Source organism: Patagioenas fasciata, chromosome 2 (genome assembly GCF_037038585.1).
Source record: "Patagioenas fasciata isolate bPatFas1 chromosome 2, bPatFas1.hap1, whole genome shotgun sequence".
Taxonomy (NCBI): Eukaryota; Metazoa; Chordata; class Aves; order Columbiformes; family Columbidae; genus Patagioenas; species Patagioenas fasciata.
The window spans coordinates 56,669,740-56,686,710 of record NC_092521.1 but is presented as its reverse complement, the minus strand read 5'-3'; the positions used below and the strand labels follow the sequence as shown (position 1 = coordinate 56,686,710).

Sequence of the window (16,971 nt, the reverse complement as noted above, 5' to 3'; positions counted from 1 at the left end):
TTCTCTCTTGCAAATACATAGAAGGATCTTAATTCAGGAGAATACAGTTAAATACATTTAAGTCAATAAATTTCTTTTCCATTTGTTATTGTCAAATGAGTATTGGGTATAAAGGAGAGAAACACTTCATACTTCAGTAAGGATATTTTGCTGTCATTACCTTGTGGTGTTTGGATTGGCAGTTAACTGGGGAAAAAAAAGTTATATACATCAGCTCCAATTTTAACAAACCTTATGCTGTGTGATATTGTGTTTGTCACACTAAAGATGCCAGGAATTTTAAACTGTTAGTTTATTTCAAAACCTGACAGCTTTATGTGGAGGTCTTCCTTTAGAATCCCTCAGACCTAGACACAGTGGAGGATTAGAGATCAAAATGAAATTAAAAACACTAAAAGGGGGGAAAAAATCCTCTAGAATTACTTAAAATAGCTTACCTATGATTAAAATTGCTGTGAAATCCCATGGATTCCTTCTAGGGCCACTGGATGGCATCTGGATATCTGTTTCCCAGGTGTATGAAGATCACAGTTTTTACTCAGTGAATGCTTAAACAGCCAACTTCATTGTGGTGGAAGAGGGAGAATTTTTATCTGCAGAAATGCACTTGCTAGGAGTGGACCCAATCTGACCTGTCTTTTACTACAGCCCAGGACAGGTTTAGATGGTAAATAAACTGTGAAAGAGGCAGAAAAAATATTGCTGTCATGCTGTTTTCAATTTGGCACTGTAAAAACATGTCAGGATTCTGAGAGTTACAGGGTTTCATGAGGGAGAGATCACAAGGCAGGAGGGACAGGCCTATAGAGTTGTAACATGTTTTATTGCTAATACATGTACTGAGTAGTCATGTGCTCTCCAGTCTGTGAACATCCCTGTCATATAACAAATGGAATGCAGTTTCAGAAAGGGTTTTGTTGGCATGCGTTTGGGTGAGTGCATTAATCAGAAATGATGAAGCAATGAGTGGGCTGTTCAGGTCATCTCAATGGATGTCAAATAAAACATTTTAGGCACTTTGTCACATACTCGATGCTATGTGGTTTTTACTTCCAGTCTGATTGCCTGTGTATGAAAGGTCAGCAGTAAAGCTGACTTGCAGACAGGAAGACAGTACTTCTATTCTTAAAGAGAATTAAATGTTTAATGTAGTGGATGCACAGGGCAGGACTCAAGCCAGAGTTGAGAAAGGTGTGATACTACTATTGCAATAAGAAAAAAAATAAACAGAGTAACAGTAGTAAAAATACCTGTTTCTGTGAAATGGCAGCAGCAACTCCAAAGGTAGGCTTGAAATTAAGTTAACTAATCTGATCCAACTTTGCATCTTTTTGCAAGCTCAAGTTTTTCTAGCAAGTTTACTGCAGTGGTTTTTCAGCTTGCTGGCAGCATCTGTAAGCTGCTTGGGTTCTGAAAGTTGCCTTTGCTGCACATCCACCCCGGGTACCATCTGCTGCCATCCAGAAGGGGTCTTCTGATGGGCCAGTACCTCCTAACTCTGTTTCCTGCTGCTTAAGCATTTATCACTGATGACAAAAATAGAGTACAACTTATTTCTCATCTCAGGCAGTGAGCTCTTAAAATTGCAGTAGGAAAATTCCACAAAAAAGGGGCTCCCTCCCTTTTTTTTTTAATGTGTGTGGGGAAAAATGGTGAACAAGGTGGAGGAAATGCATGCACGTGTGGCCAAGGGGAAGGTAGTTTGAGTATCTGCTGAAAATGGACCTCATGTAAAAGAAAATATTAATCTTTTTCAGGATCATCCAAAAGTCACTGAGATCATCTTTGTTGGCACCTAGCCATAGACAGGAATGTAGGCACAAATAAGTGATGTTCATGAGATAAAGCAAATGCTTCTGCTGTGGAGTATCTGAAAAGGTCATGCACGTTGCTCAGAAATGGCAACAAGTGGGACTGAGGGAGACATGGAGAGACTGTGCAAGCACAGGAGAGCAGAAATTTCTGCTCTGGATCGGACCAGGGATCCACCTGCCCTGCTGTCCCCATAGTGAACCTGCTTTATTGAAGGGACATCTGCCGTAGGCCTCCTCCAGCTCCCTCGTGCTGCCCAGTCTTGTCTTCTGGAGTTCGTGCTCCATGTGGTGCTTCATGCCTGGGTGAGCCCACAATGTGCCCTTGTCATCAAAAAATGTGCAGCCCCGTGTCCTGGGCTGCACTGGGAGAAATATTGCCTGCGGGTCAAGGGATGTGATCCTTCCCCTCTGCTCAGCACTGGTGAGGCCACAGCTGGAGCACTGGATCCCATGCTGGGCTTCCCAGTACCAGAGAAACATGGACATACTAGAGAAAGTCCCATCAAAGGCCACGAAGATGATGGACTGGAACTTCTCTCCTGTGAGGAAAGGCTGCGAGAGCTGGGGCTCCTCAGACTGGAGAAGAGAAAACTCTGGTGGTCTCATCTACATCTACAAATACCTGAAGGGAGGGTGCAAGGACAGATCCAGGCTCTTTCCAGTGGTGCTCAGTGACAGGACCAGAGGCAATGGATACCACCTGAAACACAGACAGTTCCTTCTGAACATCAGGAGACACTTTTTCACCGTAAGGGTGACTGAGCACTGGCACAGGTTGTCCAGGGAGGTTGTGGAATCTCCATCCTTGGAGTTATTCAAAAGCTGCCTGATAATGGCCCTGGGCAACTGCCTCTGGATGGCCCAGCTTGAGCAGGGCGTTTGGAGCAGATGACCTCCAGAGGTGCCTTCCAACCTCAACCTCCCTGTGAGTGGTACCAGCAAACGGTGATGCCAGCCCGTAGCAGAGCCAAGCATTCATGGGTGCACTGTGGGTGATAAACTCCACAACTGGCACAGCTGGTGCTGAAAGTCACCATGTGATGCTGGGCAGCATAAAATACAAGTGTCCAATAGGCAGGTGTGTCTTAATCTGCTGCAGTAGATTTGACTCATCTCTCAAAAGTTTTTAGAGATTGATTTATGCCCTAAAGCATCAAAATTAATATTCCTTCCAAACTAATTAAGACGGTGTATAGTTTTATAATTGCAGTACAATCTTTGCTTGCAGTGAAAGTCTGTGTTCATCAAAAACTTGTCCATAATTTCGTTATCCACAGTGCACTTTGTAATTAAGTTTTTGGTAGAATACAGATAAAGCTGCCAATCTGTCATCTTCATACTCTTCTTTTAAATCATGTTGCCTTTCATTTCTGTCCTTTCTGATGTGGAATCAAAATTCTTTCAGTTTACTTGGATATATTTCAATCTGATCTGTATGAAAATGTAAACATACAAATTCTAGTTAAGTACATGAGCAGAAATGAAATTGTTCCTTTCGTTTTTTCCTGGTTTCATGCCATGCAATTTGAAAACAGTTAATTAAAAAAAGTCAAGTGTTGCTTTCCATGACTATACTGGTGTATTATTTGTGCAAAGTATGATAATAGAGATAGTTAATAGGTACCTAGATAATGTTAATGGCTAACTTATTTTGGAAAGGTGGTCATTCACTAAGTTACTCTGAATAGTCTTGTGACTGTAAAAGCTGTTAAATACCGTGCTGCTTGCATTTTCAGAAAGCACAGCTGGAGAAAGGAGTAGATTCGCAAACTTTTCTTCTCTGAATTCACTTTCGCCTGCACATCCAAACTTCTAGTGACTCCACTTTTGCAACTGTGTTGCCATCAGGCTTGCAGCCCCATGGTGATTTGTTTGATCCCTCAGTTTAGGTGCTTTAATAAGGGAAAAGGCTGCTGGTTTGGTTTTGTGGTTGGTTTGTTTTTCTTAAGTGATGCAGGCACTGTCACTCAGTAAGTGTTACACGCACTTGGTTTGGAGCTTTTTTGCCTTTTTGAATATTGACCTTTCCAGAGCTGAGCAAAGTGTGTTGGTCCATACCACTATTATATGAAGAACTTTGATACCCATTCATGAGGTTTTCATGGACTGATTTAACTGATCCTATTCCCACGTTTGAGTTACAAGGGGTTTGGATGTTTTCAAGGAACTTGAGTAATGCTGCTGGCCAAGCCCTTAGGCTTTACACCCATTTTGGATAGCTGAATATATAAAAGCAAGTTTTCCCCTATGTGCAGGTTATATTTTTTTAAGCTTTGCCTAGAAGTGCAAGAATTTTTTATTAGTTTTGCAGGTAGCAGCATAAGAAGTGATTCGTAAATAAGGAAATCAACTGAGAACTGCAGTAGACTGCATTCTGCAATTGGTGAAAGACAAAGTCCAGATCTGGATTGCCAAGAAGGCCGTCTTCATTAAAACGTTGTGTTTTAGAGAGCATTTTGTGGTAGTGAGCCTTTGACGCTGCTGTGCTGACAAGTGTCTTATATAAACTCCCATCTGTCAGTGAGCCCAGGAAAGCGCGTCTAAAATGTGGGACACTCAGCAGCAGCAAATCAGCTGCCTGCTTTTAATAGCACAGCGAGACGTTTGAAGACATTTGGTATTTTTATTACTAGCTTTTGTCACAAAGTGCTTTTTTTTATTTTTTTTTTTAAGTGACCAAATGCTCTAATTGTTTTTAAAAAGCCAAAGCTGTTGAAACACTCGCTTCCTACACATCCGACCCTTATTTCCTGAATGAACGCCCAGACTGTAATAGGTGAATCAGGTCTGTGGTTCTGGGATCATTTAGAAAAACCCTTCTAAGATGTTTCTGTGTTTTGAAATGGAAACCCATTTAGGCCATGTATTTGTTATGCTGTCATAGCTTTTCTTAAGCCGTTGTGCCAAGGGTGTAAGTACAAGTGGCTATAGCCACTGAGGTGACTCAGATTTTGGATCCCAGTTAAGTTCTGACAAATGACCTCTTGTATCGTAAATGTGTTGGTTTCCATAATTTATGATCGAAACAGATGCCGAAACCCACTGATGCTGGCTGGGGATGCTGGAGGAAAATTATAGTATTTCATTTAGGCTGGAAGTTTAAAGATAATCATTTGTCACTGTGAATTTACTCCTTCCTAAGCAGCACCTGGCAGGTGCAGAAGAGTTAAAAGAAGCCTTCCTAAGCACTGGCTGCAGGATAGAGAACTTGCTATTTCTTTTTCTCCCCAATCCTGCAAAGCTTTCTGACATCTATGATGATGGAAATGCCTTTTCTTTCTACTGTTTTCCACTAATTGCATGGTGAGCTGCATTTAGGGGTCCAAGCTGGGTGGCATGGAGGGAAATGAACCATCCCTGCAAAGTGCGGATCTGTGCTGGTGTGAGCGATGCAGCTGGAGCACTCAGCTGCGATGGGGAGGAGCAGGAGCCCAGCTTTGGCAGTAGCCTGTGCTTGGATCAGCTCCTTTGGATCATAAAACTGCACTTTGAGAGACTTACCTCTTGGTTGGCAGGTTTCGCTTTAGCAGCTCTCCAGCATAGCCAGCATCGCTTACACCTGGGCTTTCTCAGGTAGAAACTGCCCCTCTAGCTATGTTCCAGAGAGACTAAATGGATGGTTGCCTTATTTGGAAGATCTTTCAGCTGTTCAGGGTTTTTTTTTTTTGTTCCCTTCTTATTTTCAACTGTTAAGAAAAACAGGTTGCAATCTTTTTAGCTTCATGGAATATTTATGTCAATCAAAGGCATGAGCCTTTGGGCATAAACCAGCCCAGTAAACTGTATGGTAGGGAGCGTGACTGCCGAGATGGGTAATTGCAGCAAATCTTGTTGAGCAGTCAGAGCAAAGGTTAAGCAGCTGGAACATGTTATTTTTAAAAAAATTAATGTGTACCTTCCAATATGGAAAGGAACAGCAAACCTGACAGCTGTGAGCTCGTTTACCGAGGTTAGCTTTTTGATTACAAAGAGGAAAACAAGAAAGTATGAGAATGATGGATTTATTTTTTTTTACTTTTGCAGTTTATCAGTGTTAGCAGTTTGCAAGAAAGCAACTAGTTTATAGTTCAGAGGTACCACATTTGAAATGATTACTGAAACTCTATGATACAGAAAAGAAGATATGCTAGGCAGCAAAATATGCAAAAGCGAGGCCTTTAAGGCCTTCTTTCCATTTTCCTTTTTTTTTTTTTCTTCCTTATAGAAGGGTGATTGTCTGTAAGTGTCAGACTGACTGCAGCAACAGGACCAACACGAGTTTCTGTAAAGACTTTTTTTCCCATCTGTGTATCCTCTGGTGATGCTACAAGTCATGCCCAAATGTTCCCGCATTCACAGAATCGCAGAATGTCAGGGATTGGAAGGGACCTCAAAAGATCATCTAGTCCAATCCCCCTGCTGGAGCAGGAACACCTAGATGAGGTTACACAGGAATGTGTCCAGGCGGGTTCTGAATGTCTCCAGAGAAGGAGACTCCACAACCTCCCTGGGCAGCCTGTTCCAGTGCTCTGTCACCCTCACTGAGAAGAAGTTTCTTCTCAAATTGAAGTGAAACCTCTTGTGTTTTGGAACTACTTCCAGGAATATAATTTTTTACAAAATAAGTGTATTTTTAAATTTTCTGGGAAGCTCAAAAACTAAATTGAGACCAGTCGTTCAGTTGCATTAAAGAAAGAGTTTGAGTATTCAAAAGTGAGAAAAAGATTTTTGATAAATACGACTGTTGGACCTCTGACCTGTTGCTTTAGTCTCATAAAATAAACAAGTAGTTTGCAGAGGATTTAACTATCTATTTTGAATACATTAGTGAGTACTTAGAAAGCAGATCAAATTAAACATTGTTAGAGATTTCCTGGAAAGTACAAGTGGAATGTAGTATTAAGAATTTGTTTGTATGTCTGATTCCAGAACATTTCCATACAAAGGTAAACCAAAAAAATAGTATTTTGAATATACAGTACTTCATGTGTATGAGATAATTTCTGTAAAGGCACGGCCTTTTAAATCTTTTACTTGCATTTAGCCATGTACAAGCTTGCCTATTCTTTGGTCTACTGTAATTTTTAACCATTTTTCATTTTATTATCAGTATGAAAGCTTTTTTTTGCCCCTTCTCAGACAATCTTTTCTATATTTGCATGATCTGATCTTGCTCATAAATAGCAGTTTTTACCTTTGAAAGATCTGTTTCTCTTCTTTACATGATTTTATTACTCAGATTTCAGAATCAATAACCATGCTATACAGACTACTTGATATCAATATAAATGCAAGTCTGTCACTGTTCAGTTTAAAGGATTTCTCAAAGTTTGTTTCTCCTCACAACTGACTTTCTGGGAATTTCTCCTCTACAAGAATGAGTTGTCTTGAATTCAACAAATAACAATAATTTTGGTATTAATGGGATACTTACTAAGTCAGTAACATTTTCTGTGTTGTAGCTGAACAGACCTGCTTAGGTGGTTGGAGTTGTTTTCTGTGCATAGCCTGAGTTTAGCAATATTAAAATTTCTGTACATGGTTTTCATCTGGTTTGCTGTTATCCAAAGTACTTTTGTACTCAAAACTTCAGATTTTTTTTCCAGCATTTAAGAAAAACTTTTCAATGAAGAGAAATATACTCAAATAGTACTTCAAGTTACTTTTACAGTCATGAAATATTCAGTAGAATACCTAAACAACATAAGTTAACTAGTGTCAACAATGAAGCTTCAGTTTTACTTGAGAGCAATGCCACCATTCGTTTGTTGGCTCATTTTCTTTTCATTGGCAGAATCTGAAGAAGATTCAAGAAATGGACAAAGAGGCAAGTGATGAATCCAGCACAGATCTTGATGACTTAAAAAATGCTGACTGGGTAAGACAACAATTGAATAGTGATTCAGCAGCATTACTAGAAGTTTGTATTTCTTTATAATGCTTACCTAAAGTTCTTTGTTTTGTTTTAAAATCAGTGTTGGTTGTTTTTGTAACCTATGAATCAATAGTAAGCCATGACAAGTTAGAACCAAATGAATTTTCAACCTTCCTTCTCAGACAGATGAAACAATACAGGTATCCAAGCATTATCTTTTTTCTTTACACTGGTTTTGTAGAGAAGCTTTTGCAATTTAAGAAGAACTGGACATTTGGGCAGGTATCATGCTGACTGCCCTTCAAAGGGCAGAGCCATCAGCTCCGTTTCTCCAAGGGTGAAAGAAAAATGTTGCAGAGAAACTCTTAACAGAAAGTAGCTTGTTTTATTTTCTAGTTACTATTCTTGTCAGTTCATAGAGGAATGTTATGAGGTTCTTAAAAATACTTCATTTCAGTCCCCCAGTCTTCTATCCACCACATGTTCTTCCTCCTCTCCGGCCATTCTCGCTGCCCAGAAAATGAGAGCGTGGTGTTAGCATGTGGTGCTCTTACAGACAGAGCACAAGAAAGTTCAGTACTGAGAGGATGTTGCTAAATCTTAGGACTTGGGGTCCATTTCAAAATCTCTGTTTGAAGAACAACTACTGGGAATTTTTGCAAGAAAGTTCTGGGACTACAGTACCCAAAGTTTTTAATTCAATCACTCTTTTAATCCCCGTACTGTTAGCTGTAAGTCTAGAAACTTTCCTGACGTGCTTGCAGTACACTTGAAACAGAAAAATAGAGGTATGATAATTTCAAAATTTTTTTCTGTATTATCTCCGAGACAACCATCACTTGAGGAGAGACTGCAATCATGCTGAGTTGCAACGAAGTTTTGTTATGTTCATGAGGGTTAAAAATAGACTCAAATAAAATGGGGTTTGCTTGATGTGTTAAAAATAAAATAGTAAAACTGTACTTATTTGGTGGAAAGGGGAATGAACAATAATGAAAGGGGAATGAACAACTTTGATTTAATCTGAGGCGGTATTCAAGGGTAAAGTATCAAATAAAATTTCTCTCTCTTTTCTCTTCAGGCTCGTTTTTGGGTACAAGTGATGCGAGATTTACGGAATGGTGTTAAACTTAAGAAGGTTCAAGAGCGTCAGTACAACCCGCTCCCAATAGAATATCAGCTCACGCCCTATGAAATGCTGATGGATGATATTAGATCCAAACGCTATACCTTAAGGAAGGTCATGGTAAGTCAAGAGAATCACTAGAATTTGTCAAATCTGAAATGTTATTTTCCTTTTTTGTGTTCTTTTTTTTTTTTTTTCTGAGAAACTTGAAATTATGATTTCATGTAGATAGTAATGTTTATTGTTTGGATATGGCATCTTGAATTTACATAGTATATTGAGGGAAAAAAATGTGAAAACAACAAATATTGTTTCTTTTGTTTTCCATATGGCAGACATTTAACATTCTGAAAGAAATACCTACACATCATATGCTTGGACAAATGACTTGTGTTGGTTTTATGATAATGCTAAGAGTCACATCAGAAGTCCTGTCACACTTTCTTCTGAGAGATTATTTGAGGCTTTTCTTTCTGGGGAGAACATTTATTTTGAGTTACAACATAATTTTTGGAATTCCAGAACATAAAGTGCTACCGTGTTGTTACATGAGTGGTACTGTGACGGGAAAGGAAAACCTACAGTGATCGAAAACTTAGATTACGTATGAACTGTATTGCAGTGTTCGAAAACTTATGTTATCGTGATCTGTTATGAATTTTCGAGGAATACTGCATGTAAAAAAAATTTAAATCTTCAGTTTGTAGAAGGTGAGCTTAATTATTTTCAGCATATCCTGTTGTTGCCTTCAAGTCAGGACTAGGCCAAAGCAAGCTGGAGAGTGTTGATGGGTCTCATCCTCCTAGATACTCATAAAGGTGCATGTAAGATTGACTTAGGACACTCTTTTAATCAGAATCCATTTGATATTTAGTGGTATCTCCCTGTTCTTTCTTTCCTTTTGGTTTATAGTCTGTTCAACATTAAGGTGTTCTTCCTGATAAATTAGCAACTGATCTGAAGGACCCCCTACCTTCATAGGACATTTTAAACCCCTTTGTCAGAGGCATAAATTTGGTCAATGTCAATATTTATACCTTGCACTTACTTATCTTTGCCTGGTGTTAGTTACAGTGGAAGCATTGTCTTAGAATATGCAGCATTCAAATGTATTTGCTTTTTTAACAAAACCTCACATAACCTTTGTTAGGGAGAAAACCATGATTCCACCAGAAAAAATCAGAGATGGGGGTGGAGAGGAGACAGAAAATGTATAGTTTGTTCTATCAGAGATTGTTAGAAAAAAGAATAAAGGAAGACAAAATTAGAACAACTACATGGGGAACAAATAAATGAGTTCTGTTAGAAGTATAAATGCCTTTTATGTATGAGTTGAAAGTACTTTCCTAATCAAGATCTGGATTTTGACTATCAGATTGTATGTATTTTCTGCAGCAGATGTTGCTTAAATATTAAATCAATAGGGTAAAATACATACCCAGGTCTTGATGTGATCTCTTTCTGCTAACAAGTCAGGGAACTGCGCTGAGTGTTCCTGCTTCCCACCACAGAAGAGGAACAGTCCCCTCAGGAGCTCGCTTACTGTGTGCAGTCAGTGTAGTAGTTTTATTTGATTGGGATCCCCTGGGTCATCTAATTTTGCTTTTGTCAGACTAGCCTCAAATTCACCTTCTGCTGAGCAAGCTCCTGCCTTTTCAGAAGACATTTTCTTCATTATATAGTAGGTCATGGGGGCACAGCTGCTTCTCTGCTCATCCAGACTCTCGCTGTATACGAAATCCCTGCAAGCATCTATTTTTGTCCTGCTATCTTGCCCGCTAGGTAGATTGTCCAAAGTGACCTCTGGACATAAACATGAATTGGGATTATAGTCAGCTGCAGGTACAGTACCTGTAGTGCTGTCTGTCATGTGACTGCTGGCTTAGTCTGCCAACTGCTAATAACATTGTGTTAGAAAAATATCTTCTTATTAGAAACCTTACATTCACTAGCTTGGATTCTGTTGCAGGGTCTGCTTGAAAAATGTGCAAAGCATGCACAACGATGAGTGCAGATTGACACAAAATGGGTGGAGCCTGAAGGATTCAAACAAAAATACAAGTTTACTTAGATCACAGCATCTTTTAGCTGACCGTCATGGGTTGAAGCTGGTTATATGGTTTAGTGCTAGAGTTAGGTTATGGTTGGACCCGATGATCCTGGGGGTCTCTTCCAACTGAAATGATTTGATGATTCTATATGTAATCCCATCAGAGAAAATTGTTGTGGTTCTTGGGAAAAGGAGAAAAGGACAAAAATCTGAAATCTGAATTTTAAGACAGCCTGGGAAAGATATATTATGTTTCTTTCTATCAGTCAAAACAGATGTTTGGCAAAATTTTTATTAAAAGCAATTTTTTGCTTTAAATTTATAGAGAGTATTTTAAGACTTGTTAACTCGTGAAAATGCATATGCTACTAATAATAACAAGAGGTTAAGTACATTTTTTAAGCAAATGAGATGCAACATGAAGTCTTTACTGTTCTTTTTATTAATATAATGCTGTGTTTAAAAGGGTAGCTTGATTTGTCCCTGACTGCTCAGTACTCTGAGTAGAAACCAGGAAAGGAACAAATGTTCCTATAGGTGCAGTACTCAGGAACTATTTTGGTGCTTCAGACTATGAAAAGTGTTAGTTAACAGATGCCAATAACCGGAGCTGTCTGTTCTCACCCGTCTTCAGTCAGCGTGCAGATACTAAAAATGTTTTGAAGATGTAAAATGCCGAATTCTGGGCTTTTTGTAAATAACTGGTTTAACTAGTTTCAGTCACGTTGGCATTTCTGTTTCAGTACAAATGAAAAGAATTTCAAATTTGTCATTTCTCTATCCCTCCAATGCAACAGTCCTTGTTTGTGGTGTTGTTGTGGGAAACAGATAAGTTTAATCCTGGCATTTTGTAATCTTTGCATGTCTACCTGAAGAGATTTAGTAGCATTTTTCTTCTAATGAGTGCTCACTTCCAAAAAAAGTAAAAAATTGTGAACATTAGTAGAGTCAACACTTGGAAATGGGGAAATTTGAGAATTAAATTACTCTTACAGGCATAATTTTTCTTTATTATGCATATGTGTTAAGCTACAGCTTCTAATTCCACATTGGTTGCCAATTAGCTCCCTTTCCTGCCCACCTCCCCCCTCCAAGACGTGCACCCTTCACTGCATTTCTTGAGCAGCGCTTATTGGATGATAACTGATATCTCTTATGTTACTTGTTCAATTCATGGCCATGAGGTGCCTCTTATGTAGTACCCAAACGCAGCATTACATTGTATAGCAGTTAAATTCTTCACAGGCAACAATGCTCTTTGTATTTGAACTCTTCACAAGTGCCTGTGATGCAGTGGTATTCGCTTGGACATGTTGCAAAAGGTGAGTATATAATATATATATAGGCATATAGGTTGAAGCTATTATTAAAAATGTCCAGTAAATTGAATGTCTAATCTGAGAATCCTGTGGCATAGTTGTTTGGGTATTTTTAATAAAAAAATATTTATTTCTTTACATTACTTACATTAATTGCATTACCAGCTGTGCATGGACAGGATTTTCATGAGCAAGATTTCAGATGTTTCAAGCTGGACATAGAGAATGTGAGGAAAAGACTTTTCCCAGTTTGTCCAGCTGGATATTGTGGAGTCTGTCATGCTCTTATGCACAGCTCTCACTCGGTGTCACTGAGGAGTATCCAGCTGCTTGTAGCAGGGAACTCACCTTTTTCATCCTCTGCCCTCATCACACGTTCCTGCAGAAGTTTAGGAGTCCTCCTAGGCAGAACAGTGAGCTTTGCAGTTCCTATCATGCTTTAGGGGTATTCTGAGGACTGACTCTGTGCAAGTACTGTGGTTATTATGTGGGATTGTAAACTTGGATCTGTAACAGACGTGCAGGAACAGCAGCGCAAATACAGTGGCTTACGACGTGAAGCACCAAAGCACTTCATTCCTGGACGCTTGAGCTTTCTGTGTGGTGTCAAATACACACTGTGTAACAACTATATTAACCAAAAGCATTATACTGTGCATAATGAAACATGGCAAATCTGTATCTACTTAAAATGCTTTAATTCGCAACAGACCTTTATCACGAGCTGTTCTGGAAATGATGTAGCATGCCCTCTCTGGCTCTTTCAGTGTCCATGCAATTTTATTTTAAGTGAAAATTTCTACATAGTACAAAACAATATCAGTTTATTGATGCCTCTTAATTAGAGATAGCACTCTCCTACTTCATGCTGTCACCTTTTACAGTGAGACAAAGAAATAGCTGAGATAATTGAATGTCAATGATAAGTGGTGTTTCTTTTGTGAATGTCACGTGCAATGTACTTCTTGTTCAGGATCACCGTATTTAAAGCTCAGGTTTTAGCCAAAGGTTACTAAGTACCATTTTCAGTTATTTTTTAAACTACAAATCCATATTTATGTATTAAAATGTGATGGTAGCAGGTTGTGAGTGAGTAGATGATTACATGGTAATTTTTCTGTGCTTTAGCTGCCTAGATGTCTAAATTTCTGATTGAATTTTATAATCCTTGGTTATGCTTTCCCTACACTGCCAGTTTTAATGTATACTTATGTACAAAAGCTGTTTTATATACATGAAGACTTAGGATAATTTTACAGTGTTTTGAGGCATTTATTTAAATACTATTTTGCAGTTGGGCCCAATCTGGTATGTGGGAAAAGAAAGATAATTTCGTTGGGTGTAGTGTGTGGTTGTTTTTTTTTCTTCCTCCTGCATGTATCATGGCTGCATCTGTGCATTATATCTCTGATTTAGATTTTAATCAAAAGCCATTTATTTTCATTAATTAAAAGATGCATACGAAATTGCTCATTACAGAGACTTAGTCTGAGTAAAGAAATAGATCTAGCGTGGACAGAGAGTATAAAAGCTTCCCCTTCAGTGTCTTTCATGTCAGCATCTTGTTTGAGTGCTGAGTACAAGAAGGTGGGTTCTGCCACCAGTGCTCCTGCTCTTGGCTGAGAAACATCCACTTGCTTCACCACCAACTCCCCGCATATCCTGTGGAAAATCACTTAAGCAAACCTTACATTCCTCCTTTTCCAATCAAATGGGAATACTGATACTAATTATACCCTTGGTGGCACTAAGTCAGGGTGTAGAGTGCCCTGAGGTGAAAGGCTCAGAGCCATGTATAATTTATTTCATATTGTCATGCAGAGGGCTGTTCCCCAAGGCTGGAATGGAGATTATCAGTTTACAAAATGGCTGTTCTGATGGTAATAATTCTCAACTCCAGCTATCAACTTTGACATCTGATGAGCAGTAACTCGAGGAAGAGAGACTCCTCATTTCATTAACGATCCCACAAAGCATGCTGGCCTCAAAAAATTGCTCAGTCTTTAAACAGAAGAAATCAATCACACCACTTAAAATAATATTCTCCTCGTGATAAAACGTCAGATCACTGTTTAACATAAACCTCTTCAATTTTAATTTTTCTGAGCTATTTTTAGGAAGGTGATGCATGTTGCAGAGTTTAGCAGCTTGTGATTCTCTGACAAGCTGTATGAAATTTACTTTAAGGAAGCAAAGGAGCTGTGCAGGGGGGAACAAATAGAATTTGGACCATGTCTAGGGTAGGATATCTCCAGAAAGGGTTCCCAAGAAAGCAATGAAGTGTTCCCCAGGAGAGACTCTCATCGGCTTCCTTATCGTGGATGTGATGAATCTTCTCTGGGAGGCTGTCACGCTGCCTCAGCCTAGAAACAGGACAGAGCTTGTATGGCAGCTGCATGACAATGGGGAATTTCAGTTTGGGATCACATTCAGGTGACTTTGTGGACATGTAAAACCATTTTTCTGACTGCAGCATTCCTTCTGGTTAACAAAAGTGCATGTGATTTGACAAACCAGAGCTGTGTCTTTACATATATTTTCTGGCTACAGAACTTGTGTGAAAATAAAATGAGGCAACTGACACTTAAAAAGGCAAAAGAAAAAAACAAAAGTGCTGAAATTTTGGACACTGTGGTCTAAGAAATACAGTGTTGTGGGAATTTCTGTCAAATTGGAGCACAGGGCTGATAGCCAGCTACTGTGTAGTGGTAGGAGGTACCAGAAGGATGCCTGGCATAGGATGCTCTCTCATCCCTGACAGTGCACTTGGGCACTGTGCTACATGAAGGCCAAACCTGACAGGTCGATGTTTTTAAGCAAATCTGTACACTTATTCCCATTTTCCAATCTCTAATTCTCTACATGATAGGAGAACTTCCACTTTCTTCTTTTATATTCTGTGCTTACAGTGAATTGCTGCCTCTTTCCTGTGATGTGTTGTATATAGTCTCTTATCTACATGAGGTAATCAGAGAAAGACATGTCTGCCTCCTGGAGAAAACCAACCAACCAACCCTCACCCAGCCCTTGGTCTACAGAAATACATGTTTTACAGTGAGGAAACATGCTTCCTGTACTTCAAATGGCATACCATGGCATTCTAGTGATTTGCTTTCTAGACATATTAACAAACTTCATTTTACTCTTGAGTAGCCTTTAAAACACAGGGGAAGAGGTAGCTATGAAATTACGCTCAGGGCTTCCTTCTCCTCTTTCTGGGATTTACACACAAGGGCAGCTCTTCATGACCAGAGCAGCAAGATGAAGGCAAAAAAACAAGGGGAACATATTTTTCATCCAGTGCTATGAGCAAATCATTGGTGATTGTGCCAGATCTAGCTTAGCTTTCAGATCAGTGCTTGGGAGATGGTAAGGAGCTCAAGAAAACTGGGGCCTAAAGAGCATCTCTGTTTTCTCAGGGGCAAAGAACAGAGATTTAGAGACTGTGTAATGGTTGACAGTGAGACATGGTTCAAATAAGTGTTTTTTCAAATGGTGTTGGCAACTTTTCCCCCAAGCAAGATACAGTCTTCATCTGCATTCTCCCACAAGCACGATTGCAGCCTTGACATGCGATTTCATAATTTCAAAATCCTAAGTATTGCTGATTGAAGCTGCTGCAGTTGTGGTGATTCTGCAGCCATCTGCAAAGCTGAAAAGCTGTCATCCGCTTTTTTTTGCCTGCCTGTGCTCTCCACATGGATCATTGCTCTGCTCAGGACTGGTGGGGTTTTACATTGGGTGCAGGTGCCGGAACACTGCAAGCTCTGTCAGGGTTGTTGTGAGCTTTCAACTGATCTCATCATCTGCATGGATATGAATGCAAAACACAGAAATGCATATTTCACTTTCTCCTTTCCAGGTCAACGGGGACATTCCACCTCGATTAAAAAAGAGTGCCCATGAAATAATTCTGGATTTCATCCGATCGCGACCTCCATTAAATCCGGTACGTAATCCAGTGGGCTTCATTCCTAACAAAAACGTGGCTTTTAAAAGCATGTTTGTGTGCAGAGAATATGTTAAATATTATGTTTTCTGACACGGGATTTCAAAAAGATTGTCTTCTGTGTATAGAATGTGATATCTTAAAAGAACAGCGTGTAATATCTTGCACTAGCAGTTAGCAGCTCTAATTACCAGCAGCCCTTTATCTCTGGTAAATCATTATGAATTGGGGAAAAATACGAGCTTTTTTCCAATTTCTGTGAGTTTTACAATTAAGTGCATATAAAATCACATCACAACATTCCAAACATTTTTTGGAAAAAATATGGGATCTACTTTCAAGGAAGGACTGGTTTACGTAGACGTGATTATCTTTATATCCCAAGGCGTCAGCAAGAAAACTGAAACCAACCCCACCACGGCCGCGCAGCCTTCACGAAAGGATCCTGGAGGAGATCAAGGCAGAGAGGAAGTTACGTCCAGTCTCACCTGATGAGATCAGGCGCAGCCGGCTGGGTAAGCACATTGCTGGTTTTTACCTGCAGTATCCACAGAAAACTGCCCACATAAGAAGCAGCAATATTAGTGATATTTGTGCAGATTTCACAGAAGATAAAATTATTCTCATCCCTTCAGAAAAAGAAGGAACCCACAGGCTTTGCTAGGGCTCTGCGATCATTGTGCTAAGTTGTATTCAAAAATAAGATACTGTATCATTCAGCTTGATTTCCTTCAAGTTTTTAATGTAAGTATTATATAAATTTAATGGCATTATATTGCTTGTTGCACATGACAAATTTGCTCAGAATGGCATTGGTGTTGCTTCTCCACAGTGCAATATTCCACACGTCTGCAAGAAT

General features: G+C 39.3%; 1 protein-coding gene across 2 annotated transcripts in view; it reads left to right on the top strand.

Moving 5' to 3' along the window:
- Positions 1–16,971, top strand: part of SPIRE1 (spire type actin nucleation factor 1) — a 132,209-nt gene that overhangs the window by 82,891 nt on the left and 32,347 nt on the right. For both annotated transcript variants that reach the window (XM_065831082.2, XM_071804269.1), the window contains exons 5-8: positions 7,588–7,671; positions 8,750–8,914; positions 16,026–16,112; positions 16,498–16,627. In XM_065831082.2, the coding sequence (XP_065687154.1) occupies positions 7,588–7,671; positions 8,750–8,914; positions 16,026–16,112; positions 16,498–16,627 (466 nt within the window). The remainder of the gene's footprint in view (positions 1–7,587; positions 7,672–8,749; positions 8,915–16,025; positions 16,113–16,497; positions 16,628–16,971) is intronic.